The sequence below is a fragment of the Ochotona curzoniae genome, unplaced genomic scaffold (genome assembly GCF_017591425.1).
Source record: "Ochotona curzoniae isolate NIBS_2020 unplaced genomic scaffold, NIBS_Ocur_1.0 scaffold_2453, whole genome shotgun sequence".
NCBI lineage: Eukaryota > Metazoa > Chordata > Mammalia > Lagomorpha > Ochotonidae > Ochotona > Ochotona curzoniae.
In genome coordinates this window covers 10,704,482-10,727,151 of record NW_024467094.1, presented here as the reverse complement: position 1 = coordinate 10,727,151, position 22,670 = coordinate 10,704,482, and the positions used below count along the sequence as shown (strand labels likewise).

Sequence of the window (22,670 nt, the reverse complement as noted above, 5' to 3'; positions counted from 1 at the left end):
TGTCAATGGACCTGTGGTCTTGACAGGGCCCAGCAGGGCCAACTCCTGTCCTTCCCACGGGGCATCATCTGGGGGCAGACCATGGCCTCAGTGCTGCAATGGCCCAGAGGCCTGATTGCCCTAGTCTGGCACTGGCTGATGACTGTAGGTGTGGGGTTCAGCTGCTTCCCTAGGAACCTCTCTATGTGCTCTCTGCTTGTGCTGCGTGGACTTTGTCACAGCAGGTGGCTGTGCTAAGCTGAAAGGCTTTTGACCTGGCACAATGGCTCAGTGGCTAAATCCTGACCTTGAAAGCACTGGGATCCCATATGGCTGCTGTTTCATGTCCCAGCTGCTACACTTCCCATCCAGCTCCCTGGTTGTGGCCTGGGAAAGTAGTCGAGAATGGCCCAAAGCCTTGGGACCCTGCACTCTCATGGGAGACTTGGAAGAAGCTCCTGGCTCCTGACTTTGGGTCAGCTCAGTTCCAGCCATTGTGGCCACTTGGGGAGTAAACCAGTGGACAGGAGATCTTTCTTTTTGTCTCTCCTTCTTTTGGTAAATTTGCCTTTGTAATATAAATAAATAAATAATAATTAATAATTTCTTTAAAAGGTGAAAGTCCTTGAGCTAGGCCTGGCAGAAGCCACTTCATGCCTTCTAGCCCAGCCTTGGAAATGATGAAATGGGGCCAGGCCCCAGACCTGCACCCACCCACGGGCTGGGGACACAGACCCCGCCTTCCCTTGGAGCGGTGTCAGTGGCACTTAATGAGTGTCCGTGGCCTGGCAGACACAGGTCTAATCAGGGACGGGTTGAAGAATGGGGAAAGCGGATGAGAAAAATATTTCCAAAAAAAAATTTTTTTCCTGTATCTGGAGGAAGGGTGGAGAGAATGGGAGAGGGCTGCTCCCAGCAGCCTAACCTGATCGGTACCCGGGGATGTGGGATGGCCACTCAATGTCACCCGAGGGTCCCCAGTGTGGAGCGTGTTCTGAGGGTACTGCCCAAGTGGTTTCAGCAGTTCTGAGGTGTTGTGTATTTCATTTTGCTCCAAGGTTGAGGAAGTCCTTGCATTGACTGACATGGTCCACTTTGGAGTCTTCACCTGCCCAGTTGCTTTCAGCACTTGGTTGGGGGAGCTGTCCCATTTGTTCTGTCATCCATGGTACCAGATGTTCTCTGCAGGCCTCAGTGATCTGTCATGTCCCCTGTGTGCCTCTGGTCATGCTGTCCACTGCACAGACTTTAGCCACTGAGGAGGCCCAGCTCTGACACATGCACTCCATGGTCAGACCGCAGATCCTGTGGTGGAGTTTGGAGACCATCAGTCCATTTTGGAGGGAGGAATTTCCCCAAAGAAACCTTGCTAGAAGTGACTCCAGACCTGACACTTGTGTGTTCAGCTAGTGCAGGGTCTGGCTCCATCCCTCACGCATTTCAGCCTGCACGCAGACTGGTGGCTGCAGTTGCCTGGTTAGTTCTGTCTCCAGCTCCATCTCCTATTGCAAACCAATGGATGCTTATGGCCCAACCCGTCCCTGCCCACCACACACTCAGCTCTCACACACATCTGCGGGAACTTCAGCCTAGTAGAAGCGATCCCCCCAACCCCCCACCAGGCCAAGTCTTTGACCTCCGTCTTCATGCTGTGCACCCCGAGTTTGTGCCAGGAAAGAGTCCTGTTGTGGTGAAGAGGGAGTGCAGTGCAGAGTATGGCCAATCTGGTTTCCACACAGATGGAATTCCTGAGTGGGCATAGCTGTGTGGCAGAGTGCTTAGCAGGCTGCCAAGGGGGGCCACCAGGAATGCCTGGGTTCAAGTCCAACTTTGCCTTTTCTGTTTCCAGCTTCCTGTTCATGTGTGCCCTGGGAGGCAGGAGGCAATGATAGCTCAAGTTCTTGGGTCCCTGCTGCCCAGATGGGGTTCCCCCTAGGGAATTGCTGCCTCCTGGCTTCAGCCAGGCCCAGCCCTAGCTGTTGTGGGAATTTGACAAGTGATCCAAAAGGTCTTGGCCCTGGGCAAATGAATGTATGAGTAAATACATATATGTTTACATGCCTAAATACAGGCAAATCAGAAATCCCCAGTGGAGGGAGTTTAAATGGTTTGCCACAGTTGCACTTCAAGTCAGAACCAGGGCTGGAGTCCGTGTGGTCTGTGGTCAGGAGGACATTGTTTGTCCTTTGCCCCACAGAGAACTTACCCCATCCCTCAATCCTTCTGCCAGAGGACAGCCAGGCTGCCAAGTTTCCTCCCTGCACTATCCAAGCTTGCCTGTAGAGGGTGCCAGTGCCCACCCCGAGGCTCATGCAGGGTGCGGGGTGGGTGGGCTGCTGGAGGGAGGTGTGAGCTATGTGAGCCCCTCTAGTGAGAAGCCCCTCAGACAGCCCCGAGTGCCCAAGCCTTCGTACAGGCAGCTCCAGGGCTGTCGTTGATGAGGGGAAACTGCCGTATCTTCCTTCTCGAGTTCCTTACCCAGCCAGACTCTCTGGGGAACATGTTAGAGCTGCAGGTGACCTGGCCCCACCTGGAAAGGTGCGATGAGGACTTTAGCGGTCATACTCGCTAGCCACCTGAAGGTCTGGGCCTGGCCCCACACGTGGTTAACCCCTTCACTTCTCCCACGGCGCACAGAGGAGGTGCCACTGTTATTCCCATGTTACAGATGTAGAGCCTGAGGCCCGGTCTCCCAAGGTCACCCCAGCAGAGTGGGCTTTCATCATATACCCCAACTAGGTCTCATGCCTGGTACATTCCTGATCTATTTTATTTATCTTGATTATTTATTTTCTGTTCATTCGAAAGGCAGAGTTACAGAGAGGGAGCTCTTCCATCCACTGGTTCACTTCCAAGATGGCTGCAGAGGCAAGGGAGGGGTCGGCCTGATGCCAGGAGCTTGGAGCCTGTAACATGTCTCCCGTGTTGGTGCAGGTGTCCTTGAGACATCCTCTGCTGCTTTTGCCAGGCCGTGAGCAGGCAGCTGCGCTGGAAATGGAGCAGTCAGGACTTGAACCGGTACCCATGTGGGATGCTGGTATCCCAAGCGGCAGCTTTACCTGCTCTGCCACAAGGCCAGCCTCCTATTATTGCCTTCTTCAGGGGTAATCTTTGTGGCTTGTGTGGCCCATGGCCATGCATTGCTAGAGGCTCTGGGTAGCCTGGCCTTCATGAACAAGTCAGTATCAATTGTGTGGCCAGGGCATACCTCCAAACCTGTTTTCACAAGCCATCTTCCTGCATTGCTTTTCTTGCCACCGTCTTGCTTTTCAGACCTCGTGCAATGGGGATCCAGCTGGGCTCCTGGGAGAGCAGGGGGCTCCACAGACTACCCCTCGTCATGCAGATGCCAGGAGCTATTTGTGACCCTGAGGTATGGATTCATGGTTGTGCCCAGCACCCACCAAACTGCCCCCAGCTCCCTGGCATGTCTCTCTCTCTCTCTCTCTCTCTGCTGGCTCAGGAAGAGCAGAGGCCCATTGTAGTCTCTTGTCTGATGAGGGTGATGGGTTGGGGGCAGGAGCTTGGGGGAGGGAGGAGCTGGGCTCAGCGACTCTGTGCCATCCAGGGCCCTTGCCCTTCTCAGGCATCTGTTTCCTCGGCTTCCTGTGGCTGGCCGGTCAGCTTGTCTCATCTTCACCTCCACTGGGGGCTGTGAGGTCTGAGTTACCCGAGCAGAGGAAACTGCGCTGTCCCAGCCTTTCCCCCTGCCCTGCGGGCCAGGGGTCACCTAGGAGCTGAGGCTGCTGCTGGCAGGAGCTGGGCCCAGCCAACTTTCTCAGTTCTGCCTGTTTCTGAAGTCTCTGAGACCGGGCTGTGGCTGGAGGGGACCCTGCCTGCCCTCATTCAAAGAAAGCTCCTGGGGGCAGGAGGTTGGAGGAAGTTCTCACAGTTCTCTCTCTGCACTTGAGTTTGCGTCACAGGCAGAGCCTCAGTCTTCCCATCCATGCAGGGGGTCCTGGGGGTGGCACTTCTGCTGCTGGTGCTTGCTGCCTCCCCATGAATGGTGCAGCAGGGCAGTGCCTGGGAGCTGGGTCTGCAGTCGGACCCTGCGTTACCGCTACCCAGCCAGGCACCTCCGTGTCCTTCTCCCCGCTTTTAAAATGGGAACACAGTCCTGCAGCCTGCCTGGGCCCTGGAGGACGTGAGAGCCAGTCAGGGCCCACTCCACTGTCCCCCACCCTATCAGCACTGCCTCTCCCGGGCTGGGAAGCTGTCAGGGCACCTTTCTGGGTCTCCGTGTTGTCTTGTGTAGTGCGGGCCGGCTGCCTGCACCTCCCAAGTCACCCACGGCAATGTCGGAGAGGAGCCACGGGTCAGGTCCACACTGGTTGACACAGGGGCTGCCCTGCCCCCTTCTTCCCAGGGTTTGTCCTCACCTCCATGCTGACCGACTGACTGCCTGCTGAGTCAAAGAGGAGGCCCTGGGGCCTGAAGCCGTCGGGGGTGGGGGGTGGGGTTGGGGGGTGGGGGGCGGGCTGTGCTTTGTGGTGGAAGGCATGCAGGAGGGCTGTGCTGGGTCCTCACAGTGCTTCCCCTTTCTCTGGGTTCACCCTGCTTCCCAGAGAGCCTGGGGCCTCTTGCTCAGAAGAGGAACTGAGGTTACCGCCAGGGCTTGTGGGGGGGACTAAGGGGAGGCCCCAGGAAGCTGAGAGAGACTGGGCAGGTGATAATCACGGCTTGTTAAACTGCCAGGCCAGGGCAGGGAGGCGAAAGCTGAGATCCAGAGAGGTTACCCAACTGGCCCCAGGCCACACAGCTCGGAGCTGAGCTGGGGGAAGGGGAGCCAGGGGAGGACTGTGGATACTCTGGCGCCCTCCAGAGTTCATGGGGTAGAATGCAGGCCCACGGGAAATCTCTCGCCCTGGGCGTCCAGGAGTCCTGTCCTGGGTGACACTGAGGTGACCCCCCGATGCTGTGGATCCTACTCCAGTGACTCCCAGGAGCATCCTCTGGGACCATCTTTCCCACCTGGGTGGGAGAAGCCAGCCTCAGGGTGGCATGGCTGAGGCCTTGAGGTGCTGGCCTTGGACGTGTGGCCTTCAGCCTGGGTCCTTCCAGGCCCGGGTGGTCTCCTGCCTCGGAGTCAACCTGAATGTCCCCAGAGCCTGTGAGGGCCGTGGGAATCCGATGTGCCTCCCTCAGAACCCAGATCTCATGCTGGTCAGTATGGGAGTGGGGAGCGACCTGCTGCTTTCCCACGTGCCTAAGGGATGCCCACTGCCCTCCAAATGATGAAGAGGAGGTGTTCCTTGGGGTGTTCATCCTGACTCTGCCCACCCCCACCCGCACCCAGCTGATGCTGTGAGCTGTGTCTTTTGCACTCTGTCCTGTGCCTGGCCTGGAGGAGGGGGTGATGTTGGTGGAGGTGGTGGTGAGGTGACAGGCAGGGAGCGGCTGGGTGGGCTGTGTGCTCCTATTCAAGTTCTTACTACTCAGGACTTTTTATTTTTGAACTGACTTATTTATTTGTAAGGCAGAGCAGCAGACAGACAAAGATCTGCCAGCTTCTGGCTCACTTCTCTCAGTGGCCACAGTCGGGGCTAGGCCTGGGTGAAGCCAGGAGCCTGGAACGCCATCTGGGCCTCCCATGTGGGTGGTGGGGGTTCAAACACGTGCTCCATACTTGACTGCCTTCCTAGGCATGTTAGCAGGGAGCTGGGGTGCAGCAGAGCACCCCACGCAGATTTGAGCCACGCTCGGCTGTGGGCTGCAGGGACTTGGCCTGCTGTGTTCCAGTGCTGGACCCCTTGTTGCTACTTTTCAGTGGGGAGGGAGAGGAAGTTAACTCCAATTGGCTTTGCAAATGGAAGGATGTGTTGCTGGATATTTTGAAAGCTAGGTCTTTTTCCTGTGTCTCTGGGTCTGTCCACTCTCCCCTTTCTGTGGCTAGCCTTTACTTTCCCACCTGGCCATGACCCTGGGGGAAGAGAGCAGCAGTGTCCTGGGGCTGATTCTCCTTGGGTCCTATGAAGTCTCATGAGCTCATTGCTGGGGCTAGGGAAATGGATGTCCCAGGCGTCCAGGCCTGGCCAGGTGTTCACATCGGACTCTTGTGGTGGGTTGAGTGCGGCTGAGTTTTGCTCCAAGGGAGGCCAAGTGGCAGCGGGGCAGGTAGGCAGGACCCAAGGTGTCCACACTCCCTGCTGAGCAGCTGCCAGGTATGGGCCATGTGTCCCCTCTGTGTCTGTCTCAGTGTGGGCTGGGACTGTCCATAACGTGCACCTGCTGTGTCCCTGCCTGGTTCTAGCTGGAGCCCTAAACATGCGGGTTTGCAGGTGTCTCCCCTGCTCCCCGTGCTGCTGGCACGGAGCCAGGGATGGGAAATGTCCAGACCAGGAGATTGTCTGGCCTAGCTCTGCTGAGGCCACCTCAGGTGGGACTCAAAATTCCACCACTGTAGAGAGGCCGATTTTAAGTGGATAATCTTGTGCAGCCTGCAAAGGGATGTGACAGTACAAAGGCTTGCCTTTCCGGGATACTTGAGGGTTCCTGAGAAGTGCAGATCTGTGTCCTTGTGTGAGTAGGTACATGTGAAAGCACCTCGCAGGCATGTGTGCACATGTGTCTGCACCCATGGGTCAGTGTGGGCGTGTCTGAGTGTTTCAGGGGTGTGTGCAGGATCTGCTAGTGCCTGGCATAATGAACTTGTGTGTGCTGCTGTCTGCTGATAGGTGAGCACATGTGTGCCAGTGCGTCCTGTGTGTACACATTGGGGTTTGCATACCTATGTGCTCCGTGCCCACACGTATGTCCGTGTCCATGCTGGTGCGATTGCATGTGTTTGTTGTATGCTGGGCTCTTGAGAGGGGGGGAGCGAAGGGTCCCTGTCTCAGGCCTTCCCAGGAAGTGGGTGTGAGGGCCCCATCCCCAGGGCTCCCTGAGATTTCCAGCAGGCTCTGTCTTTCCAGCTTAGGCAGCAAATGGGAGAATCCGTGGGCCTCCAGCGGGTTCCGGGAAAGCCAGGGCTGTGTGGACCCAGCTGTTGCTGGAGGCTGTGGTGCAATTCACATGCTGAACCCCTTCCGGAGCTGCGGGTTCCTCTGGGCGTGGGGAAGCTGCTGGCTGTGCGACCTTGCTTGCCCATGGTGGCGTCCGTCATGCTGCCTCCCCCGCTCCCCCATACCCCAGCAGGGCGCACCTCCCAGGCTCTGCAGCCTCACCCACAGGAAGCTACACTGGGGGCAGGCGCGGAGGAGGAGCCGCTGGGCGCCCCGCCCTGCGCCCTGGCCCACACACCCTGCTGGCTGCACTGCAGCCGGCCGGCCGGGGCCATTGCTGAGACCAGGGCCCCACGGCCACACCATGTTTGGCAGAAGGCGCAGCGTCTCCTTTGGAGGCTTTGGATGGTGGGTGACAGATGGGAGAGGGGTGCGTGGGTGGGAGCCGACCTAGAGGTAGAGTCCTACTGGGCTCCACAGCTGCCATGGAGGACGGAAGGGACACAGGCAGTGGCCTTAGCCTACAGGGACACTTTCAGATGCCAATGCCCATAGACAGGGAGCATGGGGGGCGTTGGGACTGCGAGTGGCACCTCTGTGGCGAGTGGCTGCCCGGGACCTGAGAGACCAGAGCTGGCCACCAGTGTGGGCGTGCTTGTTTGTCACTGTGGGTGAACATGTGAGCCTGTGTGTTGTATGGTGGCAAGGCTGTGATACCCCCCTGAACCTGTGTGTATGTGTGTGCGTGTGCGTGCATGCATGGGACTGCAGCTGCTGGTCTGGTGACCATGTGTGTGGGGTGTGCCCCTGCGTGGGACCACCTGTGCACTCCTGGGTGCTGTTGTCTGAGCCAGTGCTGTGACCTGAAGGTACAAGGATCCCCCTTGGGCGCCTCCTGTTGGGAAGCAGCAGGAGGGGAAGGACTGTCCATAGGTGGCTCTCTGACCCAGCTGGCTTTGAGCTCCAGTCTCCTGCTGGTCTCCTCCTCCGGCCTCTAAGCTTCCATCCAGGATGGCAGTTCCAGGCGGTGGGGCCGCTGAGGCCCAAGACTCCCCTCTGGCTCCTGACGGGTGCTGCAGCCCTGCAGCTGGGGCAGAAGTAGTGGGTTCCACTATCAGTTTCCTTTCAATTCCTGGGCTTTGGGGCCCTGACACACAGGGGGCATTGAGGGTTCCTGGCGGGGAAGGTGCTGGGCTGGTGGGAGTAGCAGGAAGGATTGATAGGGAACGTGCTGGGTTCCTCTGGTGAACAGCTCTCACCGGAGCTGGGTTAGTGAAGGTAGGACGATGCCTGGGAGGCGTTGCAAGGCTTTGTCCCTGCCCACCTGTACCCCGGATGCCTGGGCCCGTGGCTGCTCTTCTGAGGCTGGGGGCCTGAGTTTGAATCACAAAACATCATTCTGTCTCAGGGATGGACATGTGTGGCCGGTGCAGGGCTCAGGTAGTCGGGGAGGCGTGGCGCCGATGGGGTAACACATCAGGACGTAAGGTTTGGGTCTCAGTTTGCTGCCAGCCCAGGTGACGACACCCAGGGAGCTGGGCTGTGCCTGAGATCCCCCAGCCCAGGGAGCACCTGGCCAGGTGAGAGGCAGGAGATGGGTGGGGCTGCCCAGGGCTGCCAAGATGAAGCAGAGGGAGACCCCAGTGTTTTGTTCATGGGGTCCAGGAGGGCAGCTTTGCACTGTTCTAATCACTGTGGTGCTCTAGGCAAGCTCAGATGTTGGGAGGTTTTGCACTCAGCAGGTGTTTGATGTGGCCCATTAAGTCTGAGGGCGTTAGAAGGTAGGGTGGCAAGAAAGGGAGGTGTAACTGAGTGTGGGCACCCTTGGTGGTACCTACCAGCTGGGCGGGGCCATCACAGTTGGTGAGGGGAGAGTTGGTGGTGACAGTCCTGGGGCTATAAGTCCCTAGGCAGGGAAGAGGCTGCCTGGGCTATGCTTGAGTAGCTGCAGAATTTCCCAGGGTGGGGACAATATAGGAGGGAAGGACCCGCGAAAGCAGAGACCCGGCTCCATAGCCGCTGCCTGTCTTGCCACTTGCGAAAACCACAGGCCCCGCCCTCCCAGAGCCACACCTCGGCGTGGGAACCCTGTGGGCAGGCGTGGTTGTGGGTTTGGGAGCAGGGCCCCTGTGACCCAGAGGGAGACTGACCAGCAATCAAAAGGGCTCCCCTAAGGCTCCGATCTAGGCTTGGCTGGGCAAATCTTTCCCGAGCTTTAGTTTCCCTAGATGTTGGGGGGTTTGGGGAAGGTTCTTGCCCCATGGTGAGAGTTCAGACTCCTTGGGCACAAGTGAGCTGAGTGGGTTGGTTACCAGGGGTTGTAATGGGGGTCACTCTGGTGGCCAATGCGCCTGCAGAATTGGGTCCCTGATTCCTAGCTGGCCCCTTGGTCTGATGTTAGGGTGGGAGAGGGTGAGGGACCCAGGGGTTACCCTTGTTGGAGACTACGAGTAGCCCTGAGGAAGGCACAGGGCTGGTGTGGGGAAGATGCTGGGAGGACTGGGCCAGGACTCAGTGCTGCCTATTTGCTGTTGGCAGCTGAGGTCTGAGGGTTCTTCAAAGGGAAGGCCCAGGTCCTCTCCATCAGCCCTGTGTGTGTGTGCACGCGCGCGTGTCTGAGTGCATGTATGTATGTGTGTGTGTGTGAAGCTGGGGCTGGAGCTGAGATAAACAGGGTTTCTGCAAAGGACTTTCTGGGCTCTCAGGCAAGCTGGAGGTGAGAGGGTGGGAGCTGGATTCTAGTGACCCTGAGAATGGTGGTGACACTACAGTGATGGTGCCACAGATAGTGTCACACTGACAGTACCGGTGACCCTGGTGGCTGTGGCCGGTGCACAGAGGAAGCACGGGCAGTGGGAGTCGTGCCCACCTGCCTGTCAAGGAGGGTGGGCCTCTTCACAGTCCTAAGGGCTGGCACACGAGGCACTAGAGCTACAGGCTGCCAGCACTGCCTCCTTGCACGTGTGTGTAGGGAGGACAGGTAAACTATAGGACTGCCAGGACTGTCTGGAGCAAGCATGAACGCATCGGATGTCCGGGCGGCACAGGACCCCTGCCCGTCCCCACCGGGGTCTGCGGTCAGAGCTGCCCCGGGGTGGGACCTGCTTCCCAGGGTGGACTGGCAGCTCCGGAGCAGGAGGGCCCCTGGTGCTGGGTGCTGGTGTTTTCTCAAAGCAGAGGCCAAAGGCTGGCTGGACTGACTTTCCGCCTGTCCTGGGTCACTGAAGCTGGGCTGCAGAGACCTCTGCTGGGGCAGGAGTTATCCAGGGAGAAGCCCGTTACCAAGTGCTCGGGCGGGTGATGGCTTGTCAGTGCCTGCCTCCTGATGGGGCAGGTGGCACGTGGGAGCCCTCAGCCCCCGCTCTGACAGCACTTGCTTTTCTCTTGGCAGGATTGACAAGACCATGCTGGCGGGCCTGAAGGTCAAGTAAGTAGCCCCTGTGTGTCCTGTGAAGGTCCTTGGGTGGGCCAGGGGCGGGGACTGACCACGTGGGTGATTGCTGGAGTGTCGGGTGTTGGGAGGGAGGTGGGGGTATATGTTACAGGTGCGACCTGGGAAGGTGACGGAGATGTCTGTGTGTTCTGTCGCTTTCCTTTTTATGGTGAGGCCGGTCCCCTCGGGCTGCCTTCCCAGTGTCTTTGTTGCCCCTTCCTGGTTGTGAGTGCCGGTGTGGCATCCTCACTGTCAGACTCATGTTGTCCTGGGCCTCTTGGATGAGCCTTCCACGAGGGATGTCTCGCACCTTGGGCCTGGTGTGACCTGGTTTGTTTGCGCGCCCTGGGGCGTGCCTGGGGAAACCCACAGTAGGCCCGCTCCCCTTTCTGTAGCTCCCCATCACTACTTGTATTCTGCTCCCTCCTGGGTTACTGGTTGGACTGTTTTGTCGTCATGCTGTTCACAGGTCTTTGGAGACCTCCCTAAGTCTCAGCCTGGTTCCGCCTGCATCCTTGCCCCCTCACAAGGGGGATGTTCTAGACCGCCTGTTCTGATGAAAAGGAGGGGTCTTCAGGGCACAGACAGGTGTGCAGGGACGGTTCCCCAGCATCACCCTCTCCAGGTCTTCTGGGTTGGTTTTTCCTGCTGCTGTCCTGCCGTTCAGTTGCCAGCGGGACTCTGTGGGATATGGGTCGCTGGGCAGAGGCTGGGGGTCCAAACAAGAGTAGTTCTCACAGAGCAGTGGGTGGGCAGGGCTACGACAGGGTCATACCGTCCCTTCTCAGAGTTTCAATCCCTCTGCAGAGCTGACAGCGGAAGGGCCGAGGAGCAGGTAGTTCTTTAAGCGGGGGCAGGACAGTGGTCTCTGTGCTGGGTGGCCATGAGTGTGGCCTGGAATTCAGGACAAGTCTCCTTGGGTCCCACACTGGACTTTGCATCCAGGTTGGTAGCACAGTGGGCATGAAGTCTGGCCCCCCGCCCCCCAAGTTCACACCTGTGTGCACCTTGCCTGTGGTGCTGGCAGGAGGCGGAGTTCCCAGGGCTGAGGGTTAGGGGGGCAGTGTGTCTGCTGGGGCTGTCCTGGAATCCCTAGTTTTGATTTTGTGGGAGTTTATCCTGGAACTTAGGGGTCCCTTGGTGTTTATGTGGTTCTGTGACTCCCTGTGGTCACTGAACTCCACAGATGCTCAAGTCTCTTCTATAAAATGGTGCAGTGCTTGCAGGGGACCCACACATTTCTTGCTCTAGACTTTGCATTTATTCTACGTTACTTAACCTATCCGAGGCAATAAAAATGTTGTGAAAATCTGTTAAAAAATATGTTAGTTAGGTGATGATGGCAAGGTGTGTCTGTATGTATTCTGTAGCGATGCAGTCCTTTTTTTTTAAGATTTGTATTTGTTTTTATTGGAAAAGCAGATCAGATTTACAGAGAAAAGGAGAGGCAGAGAGAAAGATTTTTCATCCATTGGTTCACTCCCCAAATTACCGCAATAGCCAGAGCTGAGCCGATTTTTAAGTCAGGAACCAGGAGCCTCCTCCGGGTCTACCACGTGGATGCAGGGTCCCAAGGGTTTGTGCCATCCTCAACTGCTTTCTCAGACCATAAGCAGGAAGGTGGGTGGAAAGTAGAGCAGCAGGAACATGAACTGCGCCCATATGGGATCCCAGCACCTGCAAGGTGAGGATTTAGCCGTTGAGCCGTCATGGCTGGCTCATAGTTCTTTGTTTATAAGGCTTGCCTGTTTTTATTTATTGGGGGGCGGTGGAGAGGGAGAAAGAAATCTCTCTTCTGTTGGTTTACTGTTCAAATGGCCACAATAGCCAAGGGGCTAGGCCAGGCTGAAGCCAGGAGTCAGGAACTTTAGCCAGGTCTCCCATGTGAGAGGCACAGACTTAGTCACTTCAGCCCTCAGCTGCTGCCTTTCCAGATGTGTTATCGTAGAGCTGGGTTGGAAGCTAAGTAGCCAGGATTCAAATTGGTGTTTCCATAAGGAATGGGGGCATCTCAAGTGAAGGTTTAACCCACTACCTTACAAGACCTTGTTCTTTTTTTCCCCAGTATTTTCAGCTTGTAGTTGGTTGGATCTGTGAATGCAGAAACCATGGATGTGGTGGGGGAGGGGGATGCTGATGTGTTGACTGTATACTGTGCGTAATCTGGAAGGCAAATAGTTAGAGAGGGAGGGCTGGAGGCATGGGCCAGTGTCAAGATGAGGGCCCCCTGGGGTGGTCAGGCCCTGGGGAGGTGGCACAGACAAGATGTAGGCCTTGTTCCTAACCGTATTGCCTGTCTCTGCATTGTGAGCAACAAAAACCCCAGTGTAATTTGCTTAAGAGAAAGCGGACTTTGTGGGAAAGACCCCGAGTTCCTTGGGCACCCATGGTGCGAGATAGGGGCTTAGGGCTCAGGTCGAGTCTGGTACAGAAGCTGCAGACCCCTGCCTTGTCCTAACTCAGTCTGCGTCCGGGCAGAACTCAGTAAAAGGAGGTGGAACGTCCTTTTGAAATACAAGGGTGATCTTTGGACTTGCAGGGACTTGGACATTTACTACAAAGCTGAAGGCAGATACATAGATCCATGACATAGAGTCCTGCGTTCAGAAATAAACCCTCGTGTCCGTGGTCAAATGGTTTTCAACTGCGGTCCCAAAATAACCTACTGGTGAGGAGTGGTCTTCCAACAAATGGTGCAGGGGCAGCAGCCTAGCCACGCACCCAAGGGTGACTTTGGGTCCCTCTTTCACGTCCTGTACAATCCTGTAAGACGGATCAATGACCTAAAGCTGAAGCTGTGAAAGTCTTAGAAGAAAAGCCAGATATGAATCGTTCTCATTTTGAATCAGGCAATTGTTTTCTTAGACATGATATGAAAAACACAAACCACAGCAAGAAAAATAAACTCAACTGCATCAAAATCAAAACTTTGGGTGGGCAAAGCACAGCCCTCAGGGGAAATGGAAGAGAATAAATTATTCCCTTGATAAAGGACTCCTATCTGAACCTACAAAGAACCCTATAACCCAGCAATGCAAAGACATGGAACACAATTAAAACACGGTGGAGGAGCTACTGGATATTGTTCAGAGAAGATGAACCAATGGGCAGACATCACAAGAAGGATTGCCAGTAGCATCCATCAGCACCACCATGAGCTGGCACTCCGTGGCCACTAGGCTGGCTCTCCTAAAGGACGGACAATGCCCAGGTTTGTTGAGATGGTGGAGGGATTGGGAAATGGCGCAGCTGCTTTACAAAACAGTCTGGGCGTTCCTCAAAAGGCTGGGACATAGGTCATGTGGTGATGGGACTACAATTCCACCCTTGGGTGATGGGCAGAGCAGTTAAGACTCTGTGTGGGCAGCTGTGTCCCATGTGGGAGTTGTGGCGTTGCTTCCAATGCCGGCCTCCTGAGAGTACGCACCCTAGGAGGTAGCAGCCCAATGATGTGGATCCCGCTAGCCCGCAGGGAGACCAGGGTTGGGGTCTGGCCTGGCCCAGCCTCGGATGTTTGACCAGGTACAGCCCAGGATGTTGCAGGCATGTGGAGGAAGCATCCAGTGGATAGAAGATGCCTTTCAAATTAATAAAAAAATATTGTAAAGATTTATTTATTTTATTGTAAAGGCAGATTTACAGAGAAAAGGAGAGATTAAAATCTTTCATCTGCTGGTTCATTCCCCAAATGGCTGCCATGGTTGGAGCTGAGCCAATCTGAAGTCAGGAGTCAGAGGCCCCCTCAGGGTTTCCCACAGTGTTCCAAGACTTTGGACCATCCTCCACTGCTTTCCCAGGCAACCAACAGGGAGCTGGACGGGAAGTGGAGCACCTGGGACACAAACTGGCACTCGCATGGGATTCCTCTGCTTGCAAAGGGAGGATCTGTCATTACACTGTGATGAGCCATTACACTGTGTCCCCAAAATAATTCCAGTCTTAGGTAGACATCTAAAAAAAATGAAGGCTTCACCCACATAAAAACTTACAGGAATGTTCATGGCAGTGTTATTAATAATAGCCCCGAGTTCAAGCAGCCCAACTGTGCATTTGCAGAGGAGCGGCTAAATGGAAAGTCATTTGACCACACCATGGTATGTGACTGACCACAAAAGGGCTTCAGGTCCTCAAGACACACTGTAATACAGATGGATCCTGAAAGCATTGTAAGTGAAGGGAGCCAGCCATGAGAAAAACCGCTGGATCCCATGTGTATGAGATGTATAGAATGGGAAATCCATAGACATAAAGTAGATGAATGGGTGCATAGGGCCTGAGGGCTTGTTGGGGGAGGGAAGGAAGGCTAGTGAATTCCAAAGCATGCAGGCTTCTCTTTTGAGGTCATGAGAATGTCCTGGAACTAGGTGGTGAGGCAATGATAGCAGTGATGCTTATACAACCTTGCAAAAATGCAAAAAGGAAAAAAAAAAAAACCCAAGAAGCTGCGTGCTTGAAAATGGAGCATAAACAGCATTTCAATAAGCCTGTTATGAAGGGAGAGAGGCTGGTCCGGCATGTGCTGGCCAGTCCAGTGGTTTAACCATGGGGCTGTGGAGAAGAGAGGTGCGTGGTAAGGGAGGCAGACACTGTAAGAGGCGGCACCCAGCCAGGATCTCATCCTATGTGATTGCACAGGGTGTGGTTCTGCTCCCTGGCAGGTCAGTGAGGCCGTAAGGTGTGTGTGGCTTGGCTCCCTGGGACTCCCAGATGCCTCCTACCCTTGCCTCTGCAGATTAAGGCTGCTTTCCTTCCTCTGCCACAGGGCCGGGTTGTGGCCCATCTTCCCTGACTGACATGGGCCCTCCCCAGGGACCTGGTGTCCTTGATGCTAAGTTGGTGAGCCGTGCCGCTTCTGGAGGCACCTCTGAGACATGAGGCTCGGAGAGGAGGAAGTGTGCTTGGCTCCCCCACCCCTCCATGCCTGAGTGCTGCTGGGTACCTGGTGCAGCACTCACATGCCCACTCAGGATCGTTCGCTCGAGGCTTACGGAGCTTGGACTCGGAGGTGGTTCCGTTCTTAGTGCTGTACCTAGGATGCTGCTGTGTAGTTCCCAGCACCTGCTGTCCCACTCTTCCTGATGGGCTCAAGGACGCGATCCATGGAGAGGACTGGAGCATCCCAGCCTCCTACATTGGCTTCCAGGGCAAACCCCAGACTGGAGGCCTTCCGGTGGAGCTGGGAAAGAGGAGGACCCCAGGGATATGGACTTGCTCAGCTGCGTGGGCTGCAGGAGGTGGCCCTCTGTGCAGGAGCAATGGAGATGGTGGTGCTGTCAGTATCATGCAGGGCGTGTGAATTGGCAGGCCTGAGTGAAAGCCCCAGGCTGGCAAAGGGTCAGGCTGGTAATCTCTGTGTCTGTGGAACTCGAGTCTAGCCTGTGCTCCTGGCTGTGTCTCTTAGGATCTATTTCATGTATTTGAAAGACAGAGTGAGACAGAGAGAGGTCTTACATCTGCTGGTTCACTCCGCAAATGGCCACAGTGGGCAGGATTGGGCCAGAAGTGAGCCAGGCCTAAGGCAGGAGCCAGGCTGTTGCTTCCAGCCTGAATCTGTCCCCAAGAAGTGCAGCCTGGACAACTCGGCAAAGCAGCAAAGTCTTTTGAGGAGGCGGGCAAACAGACCAACAGGTCGGGTCAGCATTCCTTTCCTGCAGAGAGTGACCGTGAGGTGAGAGCTAGATGGGTTTTTATAGAAAGAGTGGGTTATACACCCATGGGAACCAGGTGAGTTGGGCAGCCACAGGAGGCTGCCATGGGAACTGTGGGTGGACAATGGGTGGGCTGTCACAGCTGCAGAAGGCGGCCATGGGGGCTACAGGTGGGCTCGAGCAGCCATAGGAGGCAGTCTTAGAAACAATGGGCAAATAAATCGTACAGTATTCATTCCGGGAACCAAGGGTTACTGGCAGGGCATGTTAGCCCCCAAAAAAACAAACAAACAGGAAACTGGCAAAGAATTTTGTACAGAAGCATGAAGAACCGGTTAACAAACTTATGCAGGCCTGAACCGAAGTGACTCCATTTTGTGATTCCATTTCACACATCCGGTCTTCCACATGAGTGTAGGGCCTCCTGCTGCTTTCCCAGGCACATTGGCAAGGTGCTGGATCGGAAGTGGAACAGCCGGGGCTCCAACCTGCATTTTGCTATGGGATACCATTGTCACAAGCAATGACTTAGCCCACTGCTTCCCATGCTGGCCTTGAGAATCTAGTTTTTTAAACTGACAACCCCTGCCTTTGGTGCCCAGAAGCAGTATCTCTGGGAGCCTGGCATTGTGGCACAGTGGGTTAAGCTTCCAGCTGCGATCCCAGCATCTTACATTGGTACCGGTTCGAGTCTTGGCTGCTCTGCTTCTGATCCAGCTTCCTCTAATAGCCTGACAAAACAGCAGAAGATGGACCATATGTTTGGACCCTGAACCCACATATGGGAAACCTGGAAAAAGTTCCTGGCTCTTGGCTTTGCTTTCTGTGAATTACCATAATCTAGAACCTTCTGGGACTGACTCTCCTTTGTCAGCTCCTCTTCTACCCACCTGGGGCATTTGCTGGGGGCATGTTGGGCTGTCCAGGGTAGGGGGAGTTAGATGTTTTTGAGGAGGGAGTGAGGAGAAGCCTGAGCCAGTTTCACATCAACCGAGCACCTGCCCTCCAACCCAGGGCCAGGTTAGAGGCTGGTAGGCTGGTGGGGCCAGAGAAGGGGTGGGGACAGAGAAGACAGAGTAGTCTGTGAAAGGAGACAAGGGTGCCACTCCGTTTCAGGCAGTGGCAGTGAGCAGGTGCACTCCAGATGCAGCCTGAAATGGGCCCAGCCCAGCCCAGCCCTGCCCAGCCCAGCCCTGCCCTGCCCTGCCCAGCCCAGCCCAGCCCAGTCCTGCCCAGCCCCATCCTGCCCAGCCCAGCCCTGCCCAGCCCAGCCCAGCCCAGCCCAGTCCTGCCCAGCCCAGTCCTGCCCAGCCCTGCCCTGCCCTGCCCAGCTCAGCCCAGTTCAGCCCAGTCCAGCCCTGCCCAGTCCTGCCCAGCCCTGCCCAGCCCAGCCCAGCCCAGTCCTGCCCAGCCCTGCCCTGCCCTGCCCAGCCCTGCCCAGCCCAGCCCTGCTCAGCCCAGCCCTGCCCAGCCCAGCCCTGCCCAGCCCAGCCCTGCCCAGCCCAGCCCTGCCCTGCCCAGCTCAGCCCAGCCCAGCCCAGCCCTGCCCAGCCCAGCCCAGACCAGCCCAGTCCTGCCCAGCCCAGTCCTGCCCAGCCCTGCCCTGCCCAGCCCAGCCCAGCCCAGTCTAGCCCAGCCCAGCCCTGCCCTGCCCTGCCCAGCTCAGCCCAGCCCAGCCCAGCCCAGACCTGCCCAGCCCAGTCCTGCCCAGCCCAGACCTGCCCAGCCCAGCCCTGCCCTGCCCTGCCCAGCCCTGTCCAGCCCTGCCCTGCCCAGCCCTGCCCTGCCCTGCCCAGCCCAGCCCAGCCCAGTCCTGCCCAGCCCTGCCCTGCCCTGCCCTGCCCTGCCCTGTCCAGCCCAGCCCAGCCCTGCCCTGCCCTGCCCTGCCCAGCTCAGCCCAGTTCAGCCCAGTCCAGCCCTGCCCAGTCCTGCCCAGCCCTGCCCAGCCCTGCCCTGCTCGTCCAGCCCTGCCCAGCCCAGCCCAGTCCTGCCCAGTCCTGCCCAGCCCAGCCCAGTCCTGCCCAGCCCTGCTCAGCCCAGGCGTGGCCCAGCTTGGCCCAGCCCTGCCCAGTGGGGAACTCTATTTTAGATGTGCTGCTGCAAGTGTGGCCAAGGGAATTCTGCCTATTTTCCCATCTCCAAAAATGGGACCAATGTCCACCCAGGGCTCACCTGGAAACTGAGTGCTCACCTTGACCCCTCCATCGCCCTCAGCTTTCACTTCCAAACCAGCTCCAGGCTGGGGAGTCCCACTGCTCCCCAGCCCCGCAGATCCTGGCTCATTCGTTTTTCCTGGGTGAGCATTCGACCTCACAGCACACTGAGTGTAGGGGTGTGCGTGTGCTTGCCTGTGCAGGTGGACATGAGCTTCGAGGGCCCATGTGGGTGCTTGCATGCTGCCTTGCCTGGCTTTCGCAGGTTCCTATGGTAACCACCAACATGTCTGTTTTGGGATCTAGAGTCTCAGGGTGTGCGTGGCTGCAGGGAGAAGCTAGGCGGGCGGGCGGGCGCTTAGCTGGCAATTGGGCTGTGGCCTGATTTCCTTCCCAGGCACTGGGAACGAACTTGAAGGTACAGTTTGCCAGGCAGCAAGGTCTGTGCATCTCGGGGACCTGGGCGCTTCTGGCCCTCACACTGGCCAGTCCCCACGATGCCCAGGAAACTCTGGTGAGTCCCAGCTTGAATTTCTTGGAGGAACTTGACCAGGTCTGGTCATCTGTTTGTGATGGGCAGGCATGGAGTGGCTGGTAGTGCTGGCAGTGGCCAGGCGGAGGGGTCCTAGAAATTAGGAGTCTTTCTCGGTGGGTGTGGGAAGCTGGGCAAGCTGGGCAAGCAGGCGCAAGCCCCCCTCTCCCCCCCGCGCTGCAGGCGCTTTCCATGGGTGGAGCCCTGGAGGCCTTGTTGATCCCAGGGGACAGGGCTGTGTGGGTGCAGGGAACGGGGTGCCGTAAAGGCAGCGCCCTGAATCCTTGTGGACATTGAGGTTTATGACCGCGCTCTTGGACTTCCCTGCCGGTCTCCCTAGTCCCAGAGCCCTGCCCAGTCCTGGGTGGGAGACTTGGGGTCTCACAGAAGAGGTGGGAGGCTCAGCGTGGCTCATGGGGAGTTGGAAAGAGTCACCCCCCTTTTGCACTGTGGACTCCAGGAGTGTCAGGACATCCTGTCCCCCACCACTGTAGGAGAGGCTTCTGTGGGGGCAGGGTCCAGGCGGTGGGGGTGTCGGGCAGGGTGGGGATGGCCTCTGGCTGGTGCTGGGAGCCCCTTCTGCCAGCTGTTTGCCCAGCCTGGGGGTGGGAGGGGTCATGCAGGAGGTGCTGGGCCTGTTGAAGGGTCTTGGTGAAGGTCACAGGGAGAAGGAAGTGGACATGCTTGGAACATCTTAGCCTTCCCTTTCTGGAATGTGGTGTTCAGAGACTGAATCTTGACAGCTTCCCTTGGGAGTATGTCGAGAGAGGGGACCTTCAGGAGAGAGACGGCCAGGTCTCTGAAATCCTTGAAATAAAAAAGTAAAATGTAATTAGCCCCTATGTGTGTTTCCTGTGCTCAGCTGTGGCTTGGTTACCTCCAGTGATGGGGAGCTCGTGACCATGGAAGGCAGCTGTTCTATGGCAGTGTGGCTCTACTTGTGATCCTCACGATTACCATTCTCATGCCATGTGCCTCCCCCACCCCAAATTCCCAGCCCTAGACTGTGTGAATCCCCCTAAGTCCCGAGAGCCCTCAGCCCCGAGGATTCTGTTCCCCTGGTGTCTGGCTGTATGTGAAAGGCAACGTGCTGAAACCGCACAGACACTAGGCTGGGGTGCCAGTCCAGAAGCTGAGCCCCTGACTGGGAAGGCTCCCAGTTCGAGAGGATGCTGGATGGGGCACGAGTGGCTGACCCCTGGTGCCTCTAGCACTTCCTGACCCAGGGCCTCAGCAGTACTTGCTGGAGACAGACCCCTTGGTCTGCAGGGACCACACAGGGCTGAACGGGAGCCTGCAGAGGGGTCTGCTGGCCCCTCTTCAGCCCAGCCCATGGGCTAGCCAGGAAGGCTGCTGAGCCAGCTCCCTAGATGGCCCAGGTGACAGAGCAGCTGGAAGTTGCAGGTGAAACCTTGATAATGAACTCAATTTCAGAAACAGCTGTGTGGAGTCTCTGGGGTCACCAGTGTGCCACGCTTGCCTCACCCTGAGGTACTAGCCCTTCACATCCCGGGACCGTCCTGATCATCCCGTTCTCTCTCCCCCTCCCAGCCCTGGCTAGGCCCCCAGCGTGGCCACAGACTACTCATTTCTGGCTGAATTCTCTCTCAATTATTAATCTTCCCCTCTGCAGATCCAGTTGTTTGAGTCACAGGATGAGAAGGGGGTGGGAGGGGGAGTTTCTGCCTCCCAGTTCAGCCCCATCATCCCTATCATCCCTGCCTTTCCAGACAAGGACACAGGCTCTGCTGTGGGCATCCCTGCGGGCCCTGCCCTCGAGGACTCCCTCAGAGCTGGTCTTGCAGATCCCGCAGGCCTCACTGGTGCTGGTTCTGCACCAGCCTGTGGACCCCAGCTGGGGGTGGTAGTGGTGGTGGGGGAGCAGGGGGCTGGGCAGCCACTAGTTGTGGCTCCTTCTCCCACCCCCTTAGGGACTTCTGCAAGTGGCTTGGGCACCCACGATAATTTGCTTTGTCCCATCTCCCCCATGGCTGTGGCTCCTATACTTTTTGTGTTTTGGAATCACCAGGGTTGGGGGTGAGATGAGATGGGGGGCTTTGAAAGTGCCCATGTCTAGGTTGTAAATAACTCCAGGGTTGTCCATGGTCACCTGCCCCTTTCCTCCGGCCTGGTCACTGCCATGTGCAGCGGCATCTGGGCACCGCAGGTGCCAGGACCAGCGGCACTGATGTTTCGGTGGGCTTCGGATGGGCTTTGAGCAGGTGGGTTCCTGTGGACGCTCTGGTCTGAGTTGTCCTGCTAGCCAGGGCCGTCCTAGGTCCTTGTGAAGGGTGTGACAGCAGGTGCTACCTTGATGTCCTTGGTCTCCACACTGGACTGTGCTCTGAGGTGTGACCCCTCCCACCCTAGTGACCGCTGCTCTGGCCTTCCCAGGCTCCTTTTAACAGGATTCTCATACGAGTCAGCTCACCTTGGAGGGTCCTGTGTGGGCTCGCGAGCTGGGCGGCCCCCTTAGAATCCTGCACCACACCCCATGTGCCCTCCTCCCCAGGCACGTGGGCCAGGCAGTGTGGCTCTGCTTCCCAGCTTCCAGGACCAACAGGCTAGCCAGGTTTCCTCCACACCCTGGCCTGTCCCCGTGATGCTCAAGTGAACCCATGCCCCTCCCTGGGAGGCTGCGTTGGTAGGGGTCACTTGTGGCTCTTCCTGTCCGCTAGGGGTGGGTGGTTTGCTGTCCAGTACTGCGCCCCTGGAGAGAGGTCTAAGCTCAGGGTGGGGAGGGGGAGAGGAGGGAGGTGCTTTCCCTGCGTTGGGCGGGGCTTACTGCAGTGAGAACCTCAGCTTCCGCCCAGCTCATTCTGAGAGGGTGGAGTGGGCGGAAATCCGTGGCTGGCAGGCCACAAAGCCACATAACTGACTTTTGGAGCCCTGCCCTGGGGTGTGAGTGTGGGGCAGGGACACCTGTTGCCTCTTGCGCTGGTGTTTTGCCGCCAACAGATGCCATCTGGAATCTCTGGGTTGCGGATTTCTCCAGCCTCGTTTCTGGGCACAGGAGCGGGATTCAGGAAGGACAGCCCCTTGTCCCTGTCTTGCCATGCCCTATGCAATCCTGTCAGGCCCCTGAGAACTCAGGATTGGCTGCCCTGGACCCTGGCTGCAGTGCAACCCACCTCAGGGACTATGTGAAAGTGCAGCTTCTGGGGCCCCACCTGGGCCCCCGCTTCCTCAGGCCTGGGTGGGGCCCCTGGGCGCTTGCACCAGCTCCGGTTGCAGTTGTTTGGGAACTGAGCCGCTGAAGATGCAGTCCTGAAGATGCCGAGTCAGTGGCTAGGTGCCTGCGCTCCGGTGACCTTGGGCAAGCCACACCCTCCCCGTGCCCAGTTTCTTCACTTGGGGTTAATAATAGTAGCCGCCCATGGTGGTGGTGGCGGCTGTGGTGTTGGGACCACAAAGCAAGATCACCTGTGAAGTGTGGCTGTGGAGCACTGTGCCTGGTCCACGGGGCTTGAGTGAATAGGTTTTATTTTTTTGTTTTCAGTCATTTTCTGGTCTGGCACTATGAAGCCTGCTGGGGGAAGGATGGGGGGATATGAATGAGCAGATGGAAGATCTCTCTGTGTCTCTCCCTTTCTCTATAACTGTGTCTTTCAAAGAACATAAAAAATAAATCTTTTAGAAAATGTGTTTGTTTGAAAGGCACATGTGCTCACACACACAACCCTTCCATTGGATGGTTCACTCCAGGAATACCCGCACCAGCTAGGATCGGGTGACGCCAAACGGGAGCCGGGAACGCCAGCTAGGTTTCCCACATGGGTGGCAGGGATCCAGGCACGTGAGCCATCAGTGCTGTTTCCCAGCATGCACGTTGATGGGAAGCTGGAATAGTAAGAGGTGGAGCCGGGCCGTGAACCCAGACACCGGGTCACCAGCAGTGTGTGACTGCTCCCCAGTGCCTGCCTCCTGCCTTAACATTTCTGCTGTGGTTACTCGTGGTCCTGAACTGTGTGGCACACGCACCCA

General features: G+C 57.2%; 1 protein-coding gene across 2 annotated transcripts in view; it reads left to right on the top strand.

The window, feature by feature from the left end:
- The first annotated feature begins 7,204 nt into the window (after positions 1-7,204).
- RAP1GAP2 (RAP1 GTPase activating protein 2) overlaps positions 7,205-22,670 on the top strand; it is a 154,143-nt gene continuing 138,677 nt past the window's right edge. For both annotated transcript variants that reach the window (XM_041000303.1, XM_041000299.1), the window contains exons 1-2: positions 7,205-7,328; positions 10,312-10,347. In XM_041000303.1, the coding sequence (XP_040856237.1) occupies positions 7,285-7,328; positions 10,312-10,347 (80 nt within the window). In that variant the 5' untranslated portion in view covers positions 7,205-7,284. The remainder of the gene's footprint in view (positions 7,329-10,311; positions 10,348-22,670) is intronic.